We start from the raw sequence: 24,163 nt of genomic DNA on the forward strand, positions 1-24,163 counted from the left end.
CCAAGGCCTGGCAGGGATGAGATGCATCCTCACCAGTTCTGCCTAGTGGAGAACCCAATGGAGGCCCAGGGGAGATCAGTGTCCTCCTCCCTTGCTGTCTCCTAAGCCAGATCCAATCAAGCCAGGTTACTCCAGACCCAAAACCGAAAAGTGCCAAAAAATGAACACCCAAAACTCTCAGTGGAAAAAAATCTCAGAACAGCTGAAGCAAGAGAAAGCAAAGAGGCGTGTGGGTGTTTTAATGCTCACTGGATTTGTGCATTAAATCCATTTGGATAACTCACTTTATCTGAACAAGCTTTTAGAAATTCTTCATAAGGGACCACAGAGCTGGCTCAAAAGGCCGGCACATAAGCTTTAGCTCAGTGTGGGAGGCCTGGGTTTGACCAGGGCATCAATGGTATCTCTCAAGCACCAGTTGGAGGAACCCAAGAATAGAGCCAAGTTTGGCCAAATAGCAAAACGAAACAAAGTACAAAAGAACCAAGAATCTTGAAGGACTGTGAAATGTGATTCAGTGCCTCCATGCCTCACGTGCATGAGACTTTTTTTCAATTTTCATGTAAAATAATGGTGGTTTTTTTTTTGTTAGTAATCAACAAATTCTGCACAATTCTAGTCTTTTTCTTTCTCATTTCCAGCATCCAAATTCTAATTAAGAATTAATGGGTCCGGAGAGATAGCACAGCGGCATTAAGCAGCTGATCCAGGACCAAAGCTGGTTGGTTCGAATCCCGGTGTCCCATATGGTCCCCCGTGCCTGCCAGGAGCTATTTCTGAGCAGACAGCCAGGAGTGACCCCTGAGCACTGCCGGGTGTGGACCAAAAACCAAAAAAAAAAAAAGAATTAAAAGTATTGTTGGGGCCACAGTGACAGCACAGCAGTAGGGCGTTTGCCTTACATGTAGCCCACCCAGAACAGACCCAGATTCGATCCCCGGCATCCCATAGGGTCCTGAGTCTGCCAGGAGTGATTTCGAAGCATAGAACCAGGAGTAATCCCTGAGCACCTCTGGGTATGTCCCAATAAAAAACCAAAAATATGGGGCTGGGCGGTGGCACTAAAGGTAAGGTGCCTGCCTTGCCTGCGCTAGCCTTGGACGGACCGCGGTTCGATCCCCCGGTGTCCCATATGGTCCCCCAAGCCAGGAGCAACTTCTGAGCACATAGCCAGGAGTAACCCCTGAGCGTTACTGGGTGTGGCCCAAAAACAAAAAAAAAACAAAAAAAAAAAAATATTAACAAAAAAAAAAAAAAAAGAAAGAATTAAAAGTATTCTAATTGAGGTGGGGTAAAGAAAAAGAAGAAAAAAAAAGAAAAAGGGGGGAAAAGGTTTTGTTTTTGTCTTTTTTTTTTAGTTTTTGGGTCACACCCCGAAGTGCTCAGGGGTTACTCCTGGCTCTACGTTCAAAAATCGCTCCTGGCAGGCTTGGGGGACCATATGAGATGCCAGGATTTGAACCACCGTCCTTCTGCATGCAAACAAACACCATACCTCCATGCTATCTCTCCAGCCCCAAAAAGAAGTATTTTAATCACCAGTCAAAAGAACTTGCTCAATGAGATAGGTTTAATTTTGGATTTTTTAGTTTTTAGATTTTTAGGTCACATCCAGAAATACTGAGGGTTTACTCCTGGCTCAGAGCTCAGGGGACCATATGTGGTGCCTGGGTTCAACTCAGGGACAGCCATTTGTAAGACAAATGCCTTGACCCCTATGTTATCTGACCCAAAAGAGGATAGCTACTAGCAATGCTTAACGGTAGGTAACCGTGGGGTTCGAGGGATCAAACCTGGAAGCTCATACATGCAAAGCTTGAGTTATCTCGCTCGAGCAGCATCCCCAGCCCCTGTCCCAGGCATTTCTGATCAGGATATTATACAAAGAAACCAAGGCCACTTACCAGCACAGCTTGTTTGCCATACTCAATCCACCGCCGGGTAGCAAAATTGGTGGACTCGGCACAGTTGAAGCCATGGTTAAAGCCCGCATGGTAACCGTAAGGGAAAGTGATCATAAATTCTCCAGCCTCTTGAGTTACCTGAACAAGAGCAGACTTGAAGCAGCTGCATCAAACGGCAGAAGTCTACGACCCAGACTCTGGGAGCTCCAGCTCTGCGCAACGTGGCTGAGTAACCAAGGACAAGGCATAAAGCCACAGGGATAATGGCGCCTTAACTAGCTGCAAAGCCAGGACAGCAGACACCGTGGCTACAAAGAACCAACCATTCCTCCAAATCCACATTGCCAGGCTGTCCCCAACACAGGGAAGCTACTGTGGCCCCACCTCCAACACTCTTAAATGAATGTTATGGCCCCACACACAGATTACAGCCACCGGTATCAAGTAAAGCACTAGAGGAAAACTCCTCTATGTCCCCAGAAATGGTGACTGCAGGTCCACTCAAGGACTTGTGTATGTCAAAGAGCTCACCTTGTCAAAGGGAATTCCGTATTTCTTCAGCATTAAAGGAGAAATCAAGGTCATCTTATGGCGGAGGAAAGCCTCGCAACTTTGGGAGCTTCCCGGAAAAAAGCCTATTTAATTGAAATGGGCATAGGTTAACACACAGCTAAGGTGGCTCTGAGAGTCACATCAGCCCCCTGTGCCAGAGGCCCCTAAGGAGGTGGACTCCCCCAATTGCTATGCAGGGAACTGTTCACTTCAGTTCCATTCCAAAGAAACACCACCACGTACCCATTGGTTCTCTCCAAGGTAGGTACTCTAAGAGTGACCCAACATTGGGAGACAATAGAGAACAACCCAAGCTGCTTGCTTTCTTTTTTGTTTTGTTTTGTTTTGTTTTGTTTTTGAGCCATACCCAGTGACGCTCAGGAGTTACTCCTGGCTATGCGCTCAGAAATTGCTCCTGGCTTGGGAGACCATATGGGAAGCCAGGGATCCAGGTTCATCCTAGGCTAGCTCAGGCAAGGTAGACGCCTTACGCCCTGCGCCACCGCTCCAGCCTACTGCTTGCTTATCTTACAAGAAATTTTTGTGTGGGTGGGAGATTAAAAAAAAAAAGTTTTTGAGATCCATAGAACCTCTGTCCAATTAACTGGGAATCCTGCTTCCATCAGCAACACCCAACTCTGATGGGACTGGACCTACAGCGGCACCAATCTATCTATTAACATCCTTTTGGGGCCCGGAGAGATAGCACAGCAGCGTTTACCTTGCAAGCAGCCGATCTAGGACCAAAGGTTGGTTCGAATCCCGGTGTCCCATATGGTCCCCCGTGCCTGCCAGGAGCTATTTCTGAGCAGACAGCCAGGAGTAACCCCTGAGCACCGCTGGGTGTGACCCAAAAACCAAAAAAAAAAAAAAAAAAAAAAAAAAGGATCCTTTTGGCAGGGTCGGAATGATGGCACAACAGTAGGGCATTTGCCTTGCAGCAGCTGACCTAGGATGGTCCGTGGTTCAATCCCCCGGCATCCCATATGGTCACCCCAAGCCAGGAGCGATTTCTGAGTGCAGAGTCAGGAGTAACACCTGAGTATCACTGGGTGTGGCCCAAAATAAAAAAAATTAAAAAAAAACAACATCCTTTTGGAAGAGAATGGGGATTGTTGGGCCACACCCAGCAGTACTCCAGGCTTACTCATGTCTTAGCACTCAGGTATTGCTCTTGCTGGACTCAAGGACCAGACATATAGGAATCTAGAGACTGATATATTGTCATATGCAAGGCCAGCACCCTATCCACTGTACTCTCTCTAGCCCCAAGATCTACTTTTTAATCTACTTCTTTTTCTTTTTTCAAGATCTACTTCTAAAACACAAAGTATAGGGCCAGATAGAGTGTACAGCAGTTAAATAACATACATACAGCTGACCCTGGTTCTATCGCAGCACTCCATATGGTCCCTGAAGCACCTCTAGGACTGATTCCTGACCAAAGCCAGGAATAACCCAAACTGCAACCTTCAAAAATAGCAAAATCAGTGGGGCTGGAGAGATGGCTTGGAGGTAGGGCATTTGCCTTGCATGCAGAAGGACGGTGGTTTGAATCCCAGCATCCCATATGGTCCCCCAAGCCTGCCAGGAAAGATTTCTGAGTGTAGAGCCAGGAGTATCCTCTAAGCGCTGCCAGCTGTGACACCCCCCCAAAAAAAAAAAAAAACAAAAAAAAATCAAAATAATCCCAGGGGCCAGAGCAATAGCACAGCATATATTATAGAACAGGAGAGCACAGCAACTGAACCAGGTTCAATCCCTGGCATCCCATATGGTCGACCACCCCAGCTTGTCAGGAGTTATTTCTTTTGCTGTTTGTTTGTTTTTTGTTTTATTTTTGTGGGCCATACCTAGTGGAGCTTAGGTGTGATTCCTGGCTTTGCACTCTGAAATTACTCCTGGTAGGCTCAGGAGACCATGGGATGCCAGGGTTCTAAGCTTGGTCAGTGGTATGCAAGGCAAACACCTACCATGCTATGCTATAACTCTGGCCCAGGAATGATTGCTGGTGGGTTACATCTGGCAGCGCTCAGGGGTTACTCCTAGCTCTACACTCAGAAATCACTCCTGGCAGGCTCAGGAAACCATATGGGATGCCGGGATTCAAACCACCGTTCTTCTGCATGCAAGGCAAATGCCTTACCTCCACTTTATCTCTGGCCCAAAAGAAAAAAAATTTTTTTAAATCTCACTTTAACTCATTATTTCTTTTCAGCAGAAGATCCAGATCCCATATGACTCATTTAACTTTACCTGGTCAAATCAACCCAGCAGGATCTATGTCAGAACTGCCAAGTCCCATCATGGGAGCAAGCAAAATGGCACTGATGATAGAGGCTCTGCTAAGGAAACCCCTCAGGTTGCCTAGCACAAGCACCCCTGCCTACAAGGACCCCAACAGAAGTCACACTGGGCAAAGTAAGGAGTGGAAGGATCCCAGTACCTTTGGCAAGGCGCTCCAGACGTTTCCCATGCTCCGGAGGAACCGAGTACCTGCAAGCACACAAGAGCATCACCAGCTGACTTGAGCAGCACAACCCATCCACTCTTCAGGCAGCTGCACACACCAGAATGTTCAATTTTCCGGACACAAAAACAAGAAAGGAGATCTGAAGAAATGAAATATTGAAACTATTTGGGTAGAAAACCAGGGAACCAACATGAAAGTGTAAATGAATTTTCAGCCATTCATTCAATAAGGCATTAGCTGAGTATATGCCAGGAGCTAGTCAGGAGTTATGCAATGAAATGCACTCAGTATTACTCACTTTTATGCTACTCACACAGTAATCTAGTTTTCTCTGTCCAATCTAAACTCAGGGCCTAAAACATGCAAGGCAAGTGCTCTACTGTTGAACTACATCCCCAGCTCTAGACCCATGCAGTATAAGTTTTGAAGGAAAAAATAATAGAGGACAGTATTAAAGTGGTCCTGGATGAGACAGAAAGGCCTAGTGGACAGAGTATAGTGCACAGAATGAAAATGATTGTTTGGAGGGGGCCGGAGAGATAGCATGGAGGTAGGGTGTTTGCCTTGCATGCAGAAGGACTGTGGTTCGAATCCCGGCATCCCATATGGTCCCCCAAGCCTGCCAGGAATGATTCCTGAGCATAGAGCCAGGAGTAGCACCTGAGCGTTGCCGGGTATGATCCAAAAAAAAAGAAACTGATTGTTTAGAGACCTGGCCCACATCTGCTTAGGAAGCCATTTCTCTGCATCTCTGCTATAATGGCCAGCCACATTAGCCCTCCACACAGTAGGACAGTCTAGACACCACCGAAATTGCTCTTTACAAGCTAAAGAGTACAGTAGGTACAGTGCTTGCCTTGCATGTGGCCAACCCAAGTTCAATCCTTAACATCCCATAAGATGACCCCAAGTTCACCAGGAGTGATTCCTGAGCACCACGGAATATGGCCCCAAAACAAAAATAGCCCCCCCCCCCACCAAAAGCTCTGTATTTAAAAAAAAAAAAAATTTTTAAAGGAGGAAAAAAAACTATCACAACTAGGCCAAGGTGCCAGAAAGATAGAACAGGGGCTAGGACACTTGCTTTGCAAATGGCCAACCCAAGTTCAATCCCCAGCAATCCATATGGTTCCCTGAGCACTACCAGGAGTACTCACAACTCTTGAGTGGTGAGCCAAGAGTAACCTAGCACAGCCATGAAAGAATATGGCCACCACAACCACAATTTTTTTTTTTAAGACTAGGCCAGGGGCCGGAGAGATAGCATAGAGGTAAGGCGTTTGCCTTTCATGCAGGAGGTCATCGGTTCGAATCCCGGCATCCCTTATGGTCCCCCGTGCCTGCCAGGAGCAATTTCTGAGCCTAGAGCCAGAAAAAACCCCTGAGCACAGGGTGTGACCCAAAAACCACAAAAAAAAAAAAAAAAAAAAAAAAAAAGAAGACGACTAGGCCAATGGTCGGCAACCTTTTTTTTCAACTGAGCCAAATCTCGCCAAAACCACGATCGAAATTTATTTTGAGAGCCACACAGGGCGCGCACAGAGGCTCGGAGCAGAGTCCTGACTCCTGGAGCAGCCGCCCGGCACACATAAGAGCCAAATTAAAAGTGTAAAGAGCCACATGTGGCTCGTGAGCTGCAGGTTGCCGACCACTGGACTAGGCCATGCAGGCCAGAGAGATAGCATGGAGGTAAGGCGTTTGCCTAGCATGCAGAAGGACGGTGGTTTGAATCCCGGCATTCCATATGGTCCCCCCATCTGCCAAGAGTGAATTCTGAGTGTGGAGCCAGGAGTAACCCCTGAGCGCTGCCGGGTGTGACCCAAAAACAAAACAAAACAAACAAACAAACAAAAAAAGTCTAGGCCAAACTTATAGCAAATCTATTTAATTAACCTTTTTAAGGGACTCTAAAAAATTAACCCACAAAAATAAGTTCCCAACCCATATAGCTTCACTATAAAATAAGACAGAAGTGGAGTTGTCTCCAAAAAAGTACTCTGAGATTGGGGCTGGAGTGGTGGTGCAAGCGGTAGAGCATTTGCCTTGCTACATGCTAACCTAGGACAGACCGTGGTTCGATCCCCCGGCATCCCATATGGTCCCCCAAGCCAGGGGCGATTTCTGAGCCCATAGCCAGGAGTAACCACTGAGCATCACCGGGTGTGGGCCTCCTCCCCCCAAAAAAAAGTACTCTGAGATCATCATCTATCTGGTGGCCTCACATAGAAGTCTTGGCAATTCACTCCAGATGACCTAAGGTATATATGTAAGTAACAACAAGAAAACCTCAATGTGAGAACGGAAATCCAATTTTAGAACACTTGCAAATAGGGGGAAGACAGAAGTTATGATGCAGATCATATAAGTAAAGCCAGGTAGGAATAAAATCAGACCATCAGTTTCAGCTAACCATGGGTTTATAATATCTCTGCCCCCCAAAACAGATATTGAGTGGGGGCCAGAACAACAGTACAGTGGAGTAGGGCATTTGCCTTGTATATGGCTGAAACAGGTTTGACCACTGGCAGGCACCCTATATGGTCCACCTCACCACCAGGAATGATCCCTGAACCAAGAATGAGGAATAAACCCTGAATATCCTCTGATTATGATCAGAAAAAAAAAATTCAGACATTAGAAAGCAAGAAAGAAAGGGACGACCTTGGGGAAAGGAGTAGCTAAAGATGATAGGAAATAAATGAAGACAGGTAGCTAGTTCCCCACCTTGCCAGGATCCACCCAGACCCTCATGCTCACATGCTAGAACTCCAAGCCACACTGGGCCCCTTACAGGACCCCGTGCCTCTCTCAACATAGGGTCTCCATTTGCTGTTTCTACCATACCACTGGGACTCACTTCCCTCATCTCCCCTCTGCTGAACCCACCACCAGTCCTCCAACTGTTAGGTCTTTGCACGGCCTTTTCTGGAGAACCTAACCCCTTTGCTCCCATCCCCGTGTCCACCTTCCTACATACACCAACTTGCGCCAGAGCTCTGCTTATACAGTCTGCTCCTGGTCAGTCTCCTCTGAGGGAGGGCAAGGCCCTCATCAGTCTTACTGCTCTGCTGTCTAAAACACCTTCACTCAAATGCTGCCTGGAAATCAAGCCAGTGCAGGGAAGCAGTGAGGACACTCCTGTGAGTGTATCTGTCTGTGTGTGTATGTATATCAGTCTCTCTCCTCCTCTTCTCTCTTCTCTCCTCTCTCTCTCTCTCTTTCACTCACTCACTCTCTCACCCATACTGACTGATCATGCCCTGAGTTAAGCACGCACAGCTGGCTCACCAAGGACTTTTTCCAGGAGGAAAAGAAAGCTTTCTATCATCTGAAGGAGGGACACCAGTCTTGGAAGTCTGCCTCTAAAGAAATGCCTCAGGCCTGTTCAGAGAGAGAAATCAGAGAGCAGTGGGGCGGCTGGAAATGGCCTCTGTGGTCGTCAGAAACTCTGACACACTCTGCGTGTGTACAATGGTGTCCAGGGCACTGACGTCTAAAGCCTGGCCACTGGGAACCGGGCTCCAAATGCAATGGGCAATCTTCTAGTGCCGCCCCCAAACCTGCTGAGCCAGAACCCACATTTTTTTTTTTTTTTTGGTTTGGTTTCTGGGTCACACCCGGCAGCGCTCAGGGGTTACTCCTGGCTCTACACTCAGAAATCGCTCCTGGCAGGCTCGGGGGACCATATGGGATGCTGGGATTCAAACCACCGTCCTTCTGCATGCAAGGCAAACGCTTTACCTCCATGCTATCTCTCCGGCCCCCAGAACCCACATTCAAACACAACCTGAGGAGCATCTCCAAGGCTCCCTCAGATGGAGAAGCCCTGGTTCCCAGTACAGGTGATCTTACCAGGACTTTGGCTCTCCAAAATGCAGGTAGTTGATGCTGTAGAGGTCCATGTCCTCAGTGTGCCAGGCAAAGGACGTCTTCCACATGCCGAAGTACAGGTAAGGGGTGTTGACACCCTCGATGGTGATCCCACTCTCCTTCTCCACCAAATCTAAGATTGTTTTCAGGCGACCAATATTCCACTCATCGACATGCTGTGAAATAAAGTGATGCTGAATATAAACTGGGGTCCGAACTTACAAATCAGAGCAGCTACAGGGTAGCCATCAACACTGAGGTGACATCTCATGGCATGTGTGGACAGCAAATCACAGCCCCTCGGCTCAATTAACACAGCCACCACTAAAAGTGACCCTATTTCAGAACAGTAGCAACAGTAAAGTAGATAGGGCATTTGCCTTGCATTCAGCCAACCCACTGACCCCCCCCACCCCCCCGCAGCATCCCATATGGTCCCCCAGCCTCACCAGGAGTGACCCGAGTGCAGAGCCAGAAGTAAGCACTGAGTATTGCCAGGTGTGACCCGAAACAAAACAAAAACAGGGTCAGAGAGATAATACAGTAGGGAAGACACTTGCTCTGCACACAGCTGACCTGGGTTCAATCATCTTCATCCCTTATGGTTCCTGAGCCTGCCTGGAATGATGCCTGAGTACAAAACCAAAAACAATGCCTGAAAACACCCCATGGTGTTTGCCCCCCCAAAAAATATTATTATGGGCTGGAGCGATAGCACAACAGATAGGGCACTTGCCTTGCATGCTGATGTTCAATCCATGGCATTCCTTGATACTCCAGTGATCTCTGAGCACAGAGTCAAGAGTAACCCCTAATCACTACTAGGTGTGGGCCCCCCCTCAAAAGGTGACTTTCACCTGACCAAGAGCACTCACTGAACAGCACTGGTGTAAGAGATGGCTCAGGTAACAAATATCTCTTCAAACCACCATAAAAAAAAAAAAGTTAAGACACTTAGTCATGGACAGAAGCATAGACGCATTAGTACAGCAGATAGGGCACTTGTCTTGTATGCAGCAGACTTGGGTTCAATCCCCACCTCTCCACAAGATCTCTGAGCCTACCAGGAGTGATTATTGAACAAAGCCAGAGGTAAGCCTTGATCACTGCTGGGTGTGGTTCCCCATCCCCCACCCCTCCAGGGGTGGCCGGAGAGATAACATGGAGGTAGGGCGTTTGCCTTGCATTAAGAAGAATGTTGGTTTGAATCCTGGCATCCCATATAGTCCCCCAGCCTGCCAGGAGCGATTTCTGAGCAGAGTCAGGAGTAACCCCTGAGCGCTGCTGGGTGTGACTAAATAAATAAATAAATAAATAAATAAATAAATAAATAAATAAATAAATAAATAAATAAATAAATATTCCAGCCTTAATTAATACAAACTGGAGCCCAGGAAGATAGTACAGTGAATGGGGTGTTTACCTTGTACACAATTGTCCCAGGTTTAATATAGGATGTCCCCAGCATCCTATATGATCCCAAGCCTGAACAGGAATTATCCCTAAGTGCAGAGCCAATAATAAAGCTCTAAGCACCAGCAGGATAAACCCAAAAAAATTTTTTTTAATTTTTAATTTTTTATTTTATAAAGCCATGGAAATTAATTATATCACAAAAAGTTTCCAAACTTCGTTAAAAGTCTGCAAATGGAATGCAGTAGATCAATATTAGACCACCTGTCTTGCTTGTGGAGGCCCTAGGTTCAAACCCCTGAAGAAAACAAGCAGGAGCACACATAGAGAAATACAACATATATACCCAAGTCACCTAAATCTGCCCAACTTGTGATCAGCAATGAGTACAGCTTCTCTAAGTAGCTGTTTTGGTACCTTCTCACCCCATATCTTCAGGGCATCCTCTGTCATTCCCATTCCTTCCTTCCACCTACCCACCCATCCCAAATAAAAACTGTTTTTAGCAAACTTGGAATCCTCAGGTTAAATATTAAATCCCTTGAGGGCCAGAGGAATTGTACCAGGGTTAAGTCCCTTGCCTTGCATCCTGCCAAGTCCAGTTCATATCTCAGACATAGAGCTGGAGCGATAGCACAGTGGTAGGGCATTTGCTTTGCATGCAGACAACCTGGGACAGACCAGGGTTCAATCCCCGGCATCCCACATGATCGCACACCAGGCGTGACCCCAAAACAAAAACAAAAACAAAAACAAAAGCTATCCCAGACATCACGTATATGGCTCCTGTTCATTGCCAAGAGTCATATTCGAAGACAGAACCAAGAATAGCCCATGTATCACTGGATGTGGCCCAAACCTTCCACCCCACAAAAAATACTCTTCCTCCCAATAATAGTAATAAAAATAATAATAAAAACTTTTTGGAGAGATTATATGAGCACACCCTGTAGAGCTCAGGGTTTACTTGGATCTACATTCAAGGCTTACTCCTGGTTCAGGGGACCAACACCTGGACAGGAACAGAACCCAAATTGGATACATGCAAGGCAAGTAATCTACCCACTGTACTATTGCTCTGGCCCAAAACATGAAAATAAATTTGAGTGTGGGCCAGAGAGAGGGGATCAAGTTCTATACTCGGGAGAGGCCAAGTCTGATCCAGCACCACATGGTCCCTTAACACACAGTCGGGTGCAAACCCAAAGCACCAAATGGAGGGACCAGAGAGATAGCATGGAGGTCAGGCATTTGCCTCGCATGCAGAAGGACGGTGGTTCAAATCCCCGAATCCCGTATGGTCCCCCGAGCCTGCCAGGAGCGATTTCTGAGCGTAGAGCCAGGAGTAACCCCTGAGCGCTGCCAGGTTTGACCCAAAAAACAAACAAACAAACAAAAAAAACACCAAATGGAAAGTAGTCCTCAATCACTATCAGGCATGCCCCAAATACAAAATGAAAACATAATTTAGGACTAATCTCACAAGCGGTGCCAAGCCAATGAAATGCTCAGATATACAAGTATTCAGGCTGAAATCTCAGGGGACTTCTTGGAGTGGCATACTTTCAAATTTCACCATAGACACAGCCCAGTAGGAGCACAATAAACTGAATGGGAAAGTAGCATAGAAGCCCACTAAGTTCAATAAACAAAAATAGTACTACAGAAGGTTCAACTAGCAAAAGCTTTGTAAACCCTCAATGACCAATATCAGATATAACACTTTTCTCAAATATTCCTTTACTGAACTATTTTGATAATTTCATTTACCACTTTGTTGTAATAAAGCAATATATTCTGTACGTAAGAAAGCAGGCATGGGGGCCGGCGAGGTGGTGCTAGAGGTAAGGTGTCTGCCTTGCAAGCTCTAGCCGAGGTTAGATCCCCGGGGTCCCATAAGGTCCCACCAAGCCAGGGGTTAAGCCTGGAGTAACCTCTAAGCATCCAACAGGTGAGGCCAGAAAAACAAAAAAAGGGCCCAGAGAAATAGCACAGAGGCGTTTGCCTTGCAAGCAGCTGATCCAGGACCAAAGGTGGTTGGTTCGAATCCCGATGTCCCATATGGTCCCCCCGTGCCTGCCAGGAGCTATTTCTGAGCAGACAGCCAGGAGTAACCCCAGGAGCACCGGGAAATAGGACAATGCTGAAAGGAAGGTCATATTGTTGATGGGATTGGTATTGGAACACTGAATGTCCACCAAAATAAGTATATTATAAACAAATCTGTAAACCAACACTTATTAAATTAAGTTAGTAAAAAAAAAAAAAAAAGTAATGTAAATCCCTGAAATGTCTTGTAAAAAATTTTTTATACAATCAAAAAAAAGGGGGAGAAAGTCACAGAATTAGGGAAAGTACAGCAGGTGCCTCACAAGCAGCAAACCCAGTTTCAATTCTGGTATGATACAAGAGCTCTGAGTGATTCCCTGAGCAGAGCTAGGAGTAAGCCCTGAGCACTGCAGGAGGGGAGGGAGATCAAATATTTATTTCTTCTACCACAGCTAAACAACTCTAAAGCAATTCTTTATGCGCAGATTCCTAGCTGGTGAGATCAGCAAAAATAGCTTTTATTACAGAACCTAGTATGAGGGTTCTGAACATCTACATACGTTTCTCTTCTTAAATACATACCCCTTTCATTAGATTAGTCAGTGATCTTTTTTCTGCAGAAACACACTGCCTCTCCCCGAACCTCTCATTTCCCGTGATCCCCCCTTTCAAGAACTCATCAGCTACCACCCACGGACTATTCTAACAGCCCTTGCAAAGAACACCAAATCATCCAATTTACATGCAGAGTGGGAGAAATAAAATTCAGTCACATGCAAAAAAAACCCACAATTAAGTGCGCAAGGCCCATGAGCTGGTGGAAGAGCTTGGCTCCCTTCCTATACCCGTTCAGCAGGCAGCCTGTATGGCCTACTGTGTGCTGGGCAGAGAAAAACCACAGTGCATTACAGAATCACAGGCAAGTTTCCAGCGCCCCTCACCTTTTCATAGAGTGTGCCATTCACATCTGCACCGTAGATTGGGGGGTTGAACGTGAGATTTTTCCAGTATTTCCGCTCAAGTTCTTCAAATTCACTGTAGCGTGGGGTACAGTACCTTTCAAAAGTAACAAAAGTGATAATGTCTAAGGAATAAAATAATGTAGATATCAAGAACAGCACAAGACAATTCCCATTTCAGGAACAGCAAAAACATTTCAAATGAATGAGGACATAACCTTGGCCCTGAAAGTTCTTCAGTGACTTCCTCTTCCCTGGGAAGGAACCTTCTATGGGAAGGGACCAGTCCTTACAATTAGGACCCATCTTCCTTAGGCAGCATGACCTCCTCAACTCTTTCCTGAAAGCCTACTAAAAATAGTTATCCTGCAAGGGGCCGGAGCAATAGTACAGCTCATATAGGGTGCTTGCCTTGTAAATGGCTAACCTGGGTTTGGTCCCAAGTATCCAAATACCCAAGTACCACCAGGAATAATTCCTGAGTTCAGGGCTAGAAGTAATTCCTGAACATCACCAGGTGTGGCCCCAAAACACACAAACATACATAAGTACACCCTGCTCCAATTGGCAGTGGCCCTACCACCAAAAGAACAAACAGACCTGCAGACCTGTGAAGGCCAAGAGAACCAACACTGCCTGAATAGAGAGCAGTTGTGACATGGCCCGTGCGCATGTCTGTATCTGTGCCACATCCACATCCCAAACACCATGCACAGAAGCTAGCCAATGCTCAACCAGCCTAACTACTTAACAGGTTCTTTCAACATAGCACTACTAGGAGGTAGAAGCGGGGTTCCTGAGCACTGGAGGACGATGAGCCATCCCACTCAGCCCAGCTAGCTGGTCAAATGGTTCAATGCCCCAGAGCCCAGATACCACAAAGCAGTTCCAAAGTCCACCGTGGCTACATCCTTGGAAACATAAAGAGTCCAAGGAGCAAAACTGGGACTTTGACGTGCCAGGATTATGGACCTTTCTTATTTCTGAGATTTTTGGCAATGCTCCAGCTCTGAACTCAGGAATCACTCCTGGAGGGTTTTGGGGAGCCATATGAGATGCTGAGAATCAAACCCAGATCAGCTACATGTAAAGCAGGTGCCCTATCCACTGTACTATCTCTCCAACTCACCACAAAATACTTGAATTAAAATAGGGGCCAGAGAAGCTGGAGAGGTGGCGCTAGAGGTAAGGCATCTGCCTTGCAAGCGCTAGCCAAGGATGGACCATGGTTCACTCCCTGGCATCCTTATGGTCCCCCCAAGCCAGGAGCAATTTCTGAGCACATAGCCAGGAGTAACCCCTGAGCGTCAAACAGGTGTGGTCCAAAAAAACAAACAAACAAACAAACAATATATATATATATATATATATATATATATATATATATATATATATATATGTAGGGGCCGGAGTGATAGCACAGTGGTAGGGCGTTTACCTTGCATGCAGTCAACATGGGACAGACCCAAGTTCAATTCGTGGCATCCCATACGGTCCCCTGAGCCTGCCAGGGAAGATTTCTGAATGTAGAGCCAGGAGTAACCTCTGAACACTGCTGGGTGTGGCCCCCCCAAAAAAAAAATCAGGGCAGGAATAAATTAATTAAATATTCCTAAATAAATAACATTTTGCATGTAAAGCTTCCTGATATGGAGAGGTTTGTATTTACACAAGCGTAAATGTACATTTCTATTTATAACCTATGTCTTCTAATAAGACCACTAAATGCATCTAAATTTATTGCTCAATAATCACATGCTGTAATTATACCCCAAAAATTCTTCAAGTGCTCAGGAAATAGCTCAAATAGTGGGAGTGCATGTTTCTGCATGTGGGAGCCCTGCACAGCATCATGCTGGGAGCAGAACCAAAACAAACATTCCTCTGGCTTTTGAGTCACCCAGTAACACTGCAGGCTACCCCTAAATCAGTGCTCAGGGGGAGTTACTCCCAGCTATTCTTCAAAACAAAACAAAACATATTTTTTTGGCTTTTCATTGGGCAACACCCAGTGAAGCTCAGGGGTTACTCCTGGCTATGCGCTCAGAAATTGCTCCTGGCTTGAGGGACAATATGGGATTCTAGTGGATCGAACCATGGTCCATCCTAGGCTAGTGAGGGCAAGACAGAAACCTTACCCCTTATACCACTGCTCCGGCCCCAACAAAATATATTTTAAGAAATTTTTGTGGAGTCAGTGCAATAGTACAGAAGGAAGGGCACTTGTCTTACACATAGCTGACTAGATTTGAACCCCAGCAAACCCATATGGTACCTCAAACCCCACCATGAGTAATTTCTGAGAGTAGAGCCAGGAAGGAACACCCCTGAGCAAGCAAGGTGCCACTAAAAAGCAAAAAATAAACAAGGGCCAAAGTGAAGCACTGAAGGTTGGGTGTCTGCTTTACACACTGTGATTTCATTTTTGGGGGGTTCTTTTTGTTTGGTTGGTTTTGGTTTTTGGGCTGATGCTCAGGGTTTATTCCTGGCAATGTGCTCAGAAATCGCTCCTGGCTTGGGGAACCGTATGGGACACCGGGGAAATAAAACCACTGTCCATCCTCGGTCAGCTGCATACACCACCACTCCGACCCCAGGAGCAATTTCTAAGCGCATTGCCAGGAGTAACCTGAGCGTCACCGAATGTGGCCCAAAAACCAAAAAAAAAAATTCGTTGTGAGGGAGCAGAGCAATAGCATAATGGTAGGGTGTTTGCCTTGCACACGGCTGACCCAGGATGGACCTAGGTTTAATCCCCAGCTTTCCATATGGTCTCTGAGCCTGACAGGATCGATTTTTGAACACAGAGCTGAAGTGACCCCTGAGTGCCATTGGGTGTAGCCCAAACCTTCTCCACCCCCAAAATAAAGAATTTGCTAGTGCCAGAGCAATAGTAAGGTGTTTGCCTTGCATGCACTGACCCAGGAGCATCCCATGGCCATGTGGTCCCCAAGCATACCATTATGTTCCCCAAGCACCACCAGGAATGGTTGGTTCCTGAATGCAGAACCAAGAACTAACCCTAATCATTGCCATGTTAAACAAAGCAAAAGAAAAATAGAATTTATTGTCATTAGGATGGAAAAAAGAGGATCCAGAATTGGTTAACTCAAAAGGACAAATGGCAGTCTGCAAGAGAAGTCAGAGGAATCCCAAGTGAAACAGAGAAAGTAAGAAGCTGGGTATGACAGATTAGATGACAGTCTTCCAACAGGGAAGAGGAAATCCTTCCTTCAGAAATTCCCCCAAGGAGGGGCCAGAGAGATAGCACAGCAGTAGGGCATTTAACTTGCATGCGGCCAATCGAGGATGACCCCAGTTCGATTCCGGCATCCCATATGGTCTCCTGAAACTACCAGAAGCAATTTCTTTTTTTGTTTGTTTTGTTTTGTTTTGGTTTGGTTTGGTTTGGTTTGGTTTTTGGTTTTTTTGGGGGGGTCTCACCCAGAGGCACTCAGGGGTTACCTGAGCACAGAACCAGAAGTAACCCAAGTGCAGCCGGCATGACTCCCCCCAAAAAAAAAGTTTGCTGTGACATGATAAATTTGAAGCATGTGGTGCCAGCATCCCCCACATCTGAGGAATTGGGTTCCTTCACAGAGAAAAGGTAAGAGAAATCAAGACAACTGTGGATCCCAAAGGCTCAAGAGGAAACCAATATTTTCCTAAGGAAATTCAAAAGGAAGGAGTTACAGGGAGGGAAAAGATCAAAGAATGATGAAGAAGCAATTGTAAACAACTGTGCAATGTGCCAATCCTATATATCAGCTAAACATGAATAACAACAACAAACTTGCAGGCTTTGGTGGCCTGAACAAAGACATTTCCAAAAGAGAAGAACAAGTAGTAGCAAACAGAGCAGGGAGTTAAAAAAACTAACCAAACCAGCTTGGTGTTACATTCATATTTTGTTAATACTGAATGTTAACATGTATTATAACATTATTTGTTAACATTATGTTAACAACATTTTGTTAATGTTGAGAGCAGCTAGAAAGCAGAGAGGAATCCAGTAGAAAGATTAAAGGGCAAGAGGGGAGGGAAGGCATTCAAACTACTAGTGTCTTTTTGTTTTATTTTGTCTTGGTTTGGCTTGTTTTTTGAGTTCTTATTTTGAGTTTCTTTAGGAAACTTCTTGTTTTCTGTTTTGGGGCCACACCCAGCAGCACTCAGGGGTTACTCCTGGCTCTGCACTCAAGGGTTACTCCTGGGTCTGTGCTCAGAAATTGCTCCTGCAGGCTCAGGGGACCATAGGGATGGCAGGAATTGAACCTGGGTTCATCCTATGTCAGCTGTGCAAATGTCCTATCACTGTGCTATCTCTCTGGTTCATCCCTCTTTTGGAAATTTTTTTGTTTGTTTGTTTGTCGGGATTCGAACCAACCACCTTGCGTCCTGGATCAGCTGCTTGCAAGGCAAATGCTGCTGTGCTATCTCTCTGGCCCCTCTTTTGGAAACTTATGTTTTAGCTCCTGAACCTTTTTGATCTATACTTGTCTTATTTCCACCAATGCCTTTTCCCTTTGAAGCAAGATATTCTCAAAGCTTACTCCTGGCTGAACTCAAAATCTTTCCTGGTAGACTTGGGATCATATGTGGTGAAGGGGATAGAACCTGGTTTGGGCATGAGCAAGGTAAGAGCCCTATCTGCTGTACTATCACTCTGGGGGCCTTCCAGTCACTTTTTTTGTTTGTTTGTTTTTGTTTTTTTTTGTTTTGTTTTTGGGTCACACTCGGCAGTGCTCAGGAGTTACTCCTGGCTCCATGCTCGGAAATCGCTCCTGGCAGGCACAGGGGACCATATGAGATTCCGGGATTTGAACCAATGACCTTCTGCAAGTAAGTAAGTAAGGCAAATGCCTTATCTCCATGCTATCTCTCCGGCCCCCTTCCAGTCACTTTTCAACCACTTATCAATGCATCTTTTTAGGGGCCGGAGCGATAGCCAGTGGTAAGGCATTTGCCTTGCATGCAGCCAACACAGGACGAACCCCAGTTCGATTTCGGGCATCTCATATGGTCCCCCTGAGCCTGCCAGGATCGACTTCTGAGTGCAGAGCCAGGAGTAATTCCTGAGTGCTGCCGGGTGTGACCCAAAAAACAAACAAAAAAAAAAAAAAAAAAAAGAGTTCTTTTTAGATGACCCTAACTTCCTCCTTGGCAACTTGGCCAATCAGCAGAGGCAATAAATGATGGTTTTGGGCATCAAAGTTTCACTCCTGATAATGCTGGGGGGACCAAGAAGTATTGGGGATTGAATCCAGGACTCTTGCCTACAAAGAGACCATGTTCAGCCCTGTGAACAATCTCCAAGGCCCTCAATTCTTTAATGGAAAAATAAAATGATTACTTTAAGGAAAAGAGAAACAGGGGATCCTACAGTGTTCAGAAAGCCCAGAAGCCACTCACCTGGGAGATACAATTCTCTGATAGTGACTGGGGCCACCAGGGTCATACCCAGTGATGCCTGGGTGGGGGGGCCCCCCCCCCCCGCATTCCACATACCAGGCATGAGCTCCAACCCTTTGGGCCATCTCCTACTTGACACAGTGATTACTTTAGGGAACTACTATGCAGCTTGGCTGGGACAGTAGTGTGAAAAGCTCCTTAAGAGAGAGCAGGAAGTGTCAGAACAATAGCACAGCGGTTAATTGTGGAATTATGGGATTAGATAGGGCATTAGGTAGAGCGTTTGCCTTGCACGAGACCCACCCAGATTTAATCCATCACATCCCATATGGTCCCAACCCACCAAGAGTAATTCCTGAGTGCAGAGCCTGGAGTAAGTCCCAGAACCACTAAGTGTGGTCCAAAAACAGCAAAAAGAGGGCACAAAGGGAGCGAAGCTAAAGCCAAGGCATTTCAAACACTGGGGGTGTGAGCGAGTCACAGGGTGCAGACAGAGACAGGGCAAGGAAGAGTGTGTTGTCGTCTGTCACTCACTTGTCACTGTTCGCGGTCTTGCGGAACTCACGGACAGTCATGGCTTTCTTCTGTATGTTGTACTGAGTGAAGAGACCAGACTGCCCAGTCACCAGTTGTTGGATGGGGGCAGGGATGACCAGATCATCAATATCATCATAGGACGATCGGGGCTTCCACTCCTTGGGAGGAACCACCTGTAGGAAACCCAAAAACCAAAGAAATCAGAAACCTGGCAAGCAGCTCAGATCCCAGTCGCATGACCTAGCCCAGTGGTCGGCAACCTGCAGCTCTTCTGTGTGCTGGGAGGCTGCTCCAGGAGTCAGGACTCTGCTCCTAGCCTCTGTCAGTGCGTGCCCTGAGTGGCTCTCAAAATAAATTTCAATCATGGTTTTGGTGAGATTTGGCTCAGTTGAAAAAAACGGTTGCCGACCACTGGCCTAGCCTAAGTCCATTCCATAGAAAGTGACCTTGATTTGAATCATGCTCCCCAAGACCCAGCAAGTCACTGTCATGCTAAAACTGACCATTTTTTGCTACCAGCTAGTTGTCCAGCTGCAATGCCCTAACATAAGAAATAAATAAATTCCAGGGAGAAAAGCACTTGCCATGCATGCAGATGCCCCACTCCGTTCCTATACACCATCAGGAGTGAATCTTGAGCAGTCAAGAGTAGTCCAAACCTCCTTTCCTCAACATACACACACACCCAAAAGGATAACTGTATTTTTAGTCTTTTTTTTTTTTTTTTTTTTTGGTTTTTGGGCCACACCCGGCATTGCTCAGGGGTTACTCCTGGCTGTCTGCTCAGAAATAGCTCCTGGCAGGCACCGGGGACCATATAGGACACCGGGATTCGAACCAACCACCTTTGGTCCTGGATAGGCTGCTTGCAAGGCAAATGCCACTGTGCCATCTCTCCGGGCCCTGTATTTTTAATCTTAACACCGTATCTGGGACACCAAAAGACAAAAGTGAAAACTGATTCAACAAAGTCCAACAGAAGTCAAACTAAGTGGTAGAGCACATACCTAGCATGTCCAAAGCTTCAAGTTTTATCCACAGAATTACATGGTACCCTGAGCTCTGCCAGGTAAAAACCCACTTGGTCCCCAAGCTCTACTATAAGTGGTCCCTAATAAAATAAACAAAACAATGAATTTTACATTAAAGAAGAAGCCAAACTACTCTGAAGGAGCATGAAATGAGGAATGAAGAGGACTGTGTAGTCACAACAGATAGAAACATTAAAGCAAGATCAAGGAGATAGCAAAATGCTAGAGCAAAGGACAAAAATCTGTAAGACTGATTAAATCCAGACAAGACAAGGTGGCCTTCAAAAGCCTCACATAACCCCCTGGGCTTGGTGAAGTGAAACATAGTTGTAGCCATCCAGCACACACTAAGAGGCCCCTCTTTAAAAAGAAAAGATTGGGGCCGGAGAATAGCATGGAGGTAAGGCATTTGCCTTTCATGCAGAATGGTGGTTCGAATCTCAGCATCCCATATTGGGGCCCGGAGAGATAGCACAGCGGCCTTTGTCTTGCAAGCAGCCGATCCAGGACCAAAGGTGGTTGGTTCGAATCCCGGTGTCCCATATGGTCCCCCGTGCCTGCCAGGAGCTATTTCTGAGCAGATAGCCAAGAGTAACCCCTGAGCACCGCCGGGTGTGGCCCAAAAACCAAAAAGAAAAAAAATCTCCCACCACCACACACCACTGGGTGTGACCCAAAAACCAAAAATGAAAGAGAAAGAAAAGAAAAGAAAAGAAAAGAAAAGAAAAGAAAAGAAAAGAAAAGAAAAGAAAAGAAAAGAAAGGAAAGGAAAGGAAAGAAAAGAGAAAGAGAGAGAGAGAAAGAGAGAGAAAGAGAGAGAAAGAAAGAAAGAAAGAAAGAAAGAAAGAAAGAAAGAAAGAAAGAAAGAAAGAAAGAAAGAAAGAAAGAAAGAAAGAAAGAAAGAAAGAAAGAAAGAAAGAAAGAAAGAAAGAAAGAAAGAAAGAAAGAAAGAAAGAAAGAAAGAAAGAAAGAAAGAAAGGATTAAAGCACCATAGAAGACTAAGAGCAGTAGGCCATTGGACACTGATGCTTTGGCTACTTTAAAAAATTCCAACAGTGGGGCTAAAGCGATAGTGCAGTGGTAGGGCATGTGCCTTTCACAGGTTGATTCAGGACAGACTTCAGGCATCCCATATGGTCCCCCAAGTCAGGAGCAATTTCTGAGTGTATAGCCAGGAGTAACTCCTGACCGTCACTGGATATGGCCCAAAAAACAAACAAAAAAAAAATCAATAGCAAAAAAAGATTGTTTTTTTTTGGGGGGGGGCCACATCTAATGGTGCTCAGGGCTTACTCCTCGCTCTGCACTCAAAAATTACTACTACTGGTGGGGCCAGAGTAATAACACATCAAGGTGTTTGCTGCATGTGTTTGCCTTGCATGTATGTGGCTAACCCGGGTTTAATCCCCAGCTTCCCATATGGTCCCCTGGGCCTGCCAGGAGTAACTTCTGATCACAAGAACCAGAAGTAATCCTGACTACCACCAGGTGTAACCCAAAAACAAAAAACAAAAAAAATTACTCTCGGTGTTGTTCATGGAACCGTACCAGATGTCAAGGATCAAATCTGAGTAGGCCACATTTAACACAAATACTCTACCTGCTATACTTTTGCTTCTGGCCTTCTGTAATTTTTTGTTTGTTTTGTTTTGTTTTGTTTTTGTGTCATACCTGGCAGCAGCGCTCAGGAATTACTCCTGGCTTTGTGCTCAGAAATAGCTCCTGGCAGGCATGGAGGACCATTTGGTATGCCAGGATTCGAACCACCATCCATCCTGGATAGGCTGCTTGCAAGGCAAACGCCCTACCACTATGCTATTTCTCTGGCCCACTTTTGTGATTTTTTATTTAATTAAAAAACTGTTGGGGCCGGAGCAGTGGCACAAGTGGTAGGGTGTTTGCCTTACACTCGCTAACCTATGACAGACAGCGGTTCAATCCCACAGCGTCCCATATGGTCCCCCAAGCCAGGAGCGATTTCTAAGCACATAGCCAGGAGTCACCCCTGAGCATTACCGGGTGTGGCCCAAAAACAAACAAACAAACAAAAAACCTGTGTTTTACAAAATTATTTATAGTTCACTTTCAGGCATATAATATTTTCAGGCATATAATATTTAAACACCAATCCCACACCAATGACAATTCTCATCACCTGTGCTCCTTTCTTCCCTACCTCCATCCTCCATCCCCTAACCCCTGACTGTCACCTGATAGGCACACTACAAAGTCTGGTGGTTACAGCTTAGATCTCATGGGATTTTAGGGAGGCTGGGGGGGGGGGGGGGTAGCTGAGTGGATTTTTTTTGGGGGGGTCACACCCATCAGTGCTCAGGAGTTACTCCTGGCTGTGCCCTCAGAAATCTCTCCTCGAAGGCACAGGGGACCATATGGGATGTCAAGAATCAAACCCAGGTCCATCCTGGGTGGGCCACTTTCAAGGCAAACAGTTGTGCTATCTCTATGTTCCCTAGATCTCATGTTTTTATTGTTGTTAAAATCTGTGCTATACCACTCTCCCAGATCACCAAGATAATGGAAGCCCCAACCCGTCTCTCCAAATTTACTTGCCTGAGAAAGATTTTTTTTTTTTGGGGGGGGGGCACCTGAGGGCACTCAGGAATTACTCCTGGCTCTACGCTCAGAAATCGCTCCTGGGGGGCCAGAGAGATAGAATGGAGGTAAGGCGTTTGCCTTTCATGCAGGAGGTTATTGGTTCGAATCCCGGCATCCCATTTGGTCCCCCGTGCCTGCCAGGAGCAATTTCTGAGCATGGAGCCAGGAGTAACCCCTGAGCACTGCCGGGTGTGACCCAAAAACCACAAAAAAAAAAAAGAAATCGCTCCTGGCAGGCTCAGGGGACCTTATGGAATGCTGGAAATCAAACCTGGGTTTATCCAGGGTCGGACACATGCAAAGCAAATGCCCTACCGCTGTGCTATTGCTCCAGCCCCAAGAAAGATTCTTTATTAAATGGGCCAGAGAGATAGTACAGTAGGTAGGGTGCTTGTCTTGTACCTGGATTGGGTCTGATATACCCTATAATCCTCAGAGCTTGCCAGGAATGATCACTGAGCACAGAGCCAGGAATAACACCTAAGTAACAAAGGGTATGGCCCAAAAACAACAACAAAAAGATTTTGAGGCTGGTCCAATGGCAGTGGTTTATCAGAACTTATTAACGTTAGTATCACAAAAGTTGGTATATAACCCCCTCCCCACTGCTCAATTTGACTGGCTTTAAGAAAACAAAAGCCAGGGACGATTTCTGAGTGCATAGCCAGGAGTAACCCCTGAGCATCAAATGGGTGTGGCCCAAAAACCAAAAAAAAAAAAAAAAAAAGAAAACAAAAAGATTTTGAGCAATTAGCCAACCTAAAAAAAGATGATTAAGATGTAAAGGAACAGAATTAACTTGCAAATAGGATGTGAGAGCACAGGCACACTCATCACCCCATGGCTTTCAGAAACACTCACTTCCTCCAGCCTTTCTGTGAACCCTTTCCCCTGCTTCAGTCACAGGAGCCAAGTGTACAGCCCCACAGCTCACCTTAGCCAGGCCTGCACGATGGGCTCCCTGAGATTCAATGTAGGCAATGTAGCGACTGAAGTTCCGGAACTCCTCCATGGTCGGATAGAAGGTCATTATCCGAGCGCTGGGATTCAGGGTTTCCGATTCACAAGCCATTTTCTCTTCTTTTAGGGAACACTGGTCAGAAGGCAACCTGAAGAAATACATTCAAAGGAAGTAGAGATAGTACAATGGTGAAGGTGTTTGCTTGTCTTGCAGGGTCCATTTCTGAGCACAGAGCCAGGAGTAACCCCCTGAACATCGCCGGGTGTGGCCCAAAAACCAATTAAAAAAGTAAATAAATAAATAAACTGCTCTTTTAAAAAAATAAATAAAACAAAATCCAGTTTTAAATTAAATGCTCAATGTCAGTGCTGAAAATTTTGTGTGTGTG

General features: G+C 45.8%; 1 protein-coding gene across 2 annotated transcripts in view; it reads right to left on the minus strand.

Annotated features, from left to right (window-relative positions):
- Window positions 1-24,163, minus strand: part of KDM4A (lysine demethylase 4A) — a 53,119-nt gene that overhangs the window by 26,281 nt on the left and 2,675 nt on the right. For both annotated transcript variants that reach the window (XM_049774646.1, XM_049774647.1), the window contains exons 2-8: window positions 23,749-23,923; window positions 19,164-19,339; window positions 13,203-13,317; window positions 8,782-8,975; window positions 4,903-4,952; window positions 2,436-2,539; window positions 1,905-2,042 (exon numbers count right to left, since the gene is read on the minus strand). In XM_049774646.1, coding sequence (XP_049630603.1) covers window positions 1,905-2,042; window positions 2,436-2,539; window positions 4,903-4,952; window positions 8,782-8,975; window positions 13,203-13,317; window positions 19,164-19,339; window positions 23,749-23,886 — 915 coding nt within the window. In that variant the 5' untranslated portion in view covers window positions 23,887-23,923. The remainder of the gene's footprint in view (window positions 1-1,904; window positions 2,043-2,435; window positions 2,540-4,902; window positions 4,953-8,781; window positions 8,976-13,202; window positions 13,318-19,163; window positions 19,340-23,748; window positions 23,924-24,163) is intronic.

This window comes from Suncus etruscus, chromosome 6 (genome assembly GCF_024139225.1).
Source record: "Suncus etruscus isolate mSunEtr1 chromosome 6, mSunEtr1.pri.cur, whole genome shotgun sequence".
In the NCBI taxonomy this organism is placed as follows: Eukaryota; Metazoa; Chordata; class Mammalia; order Eulipotyphla; family Soricidae; genus Suncus; species Suncus etruscus.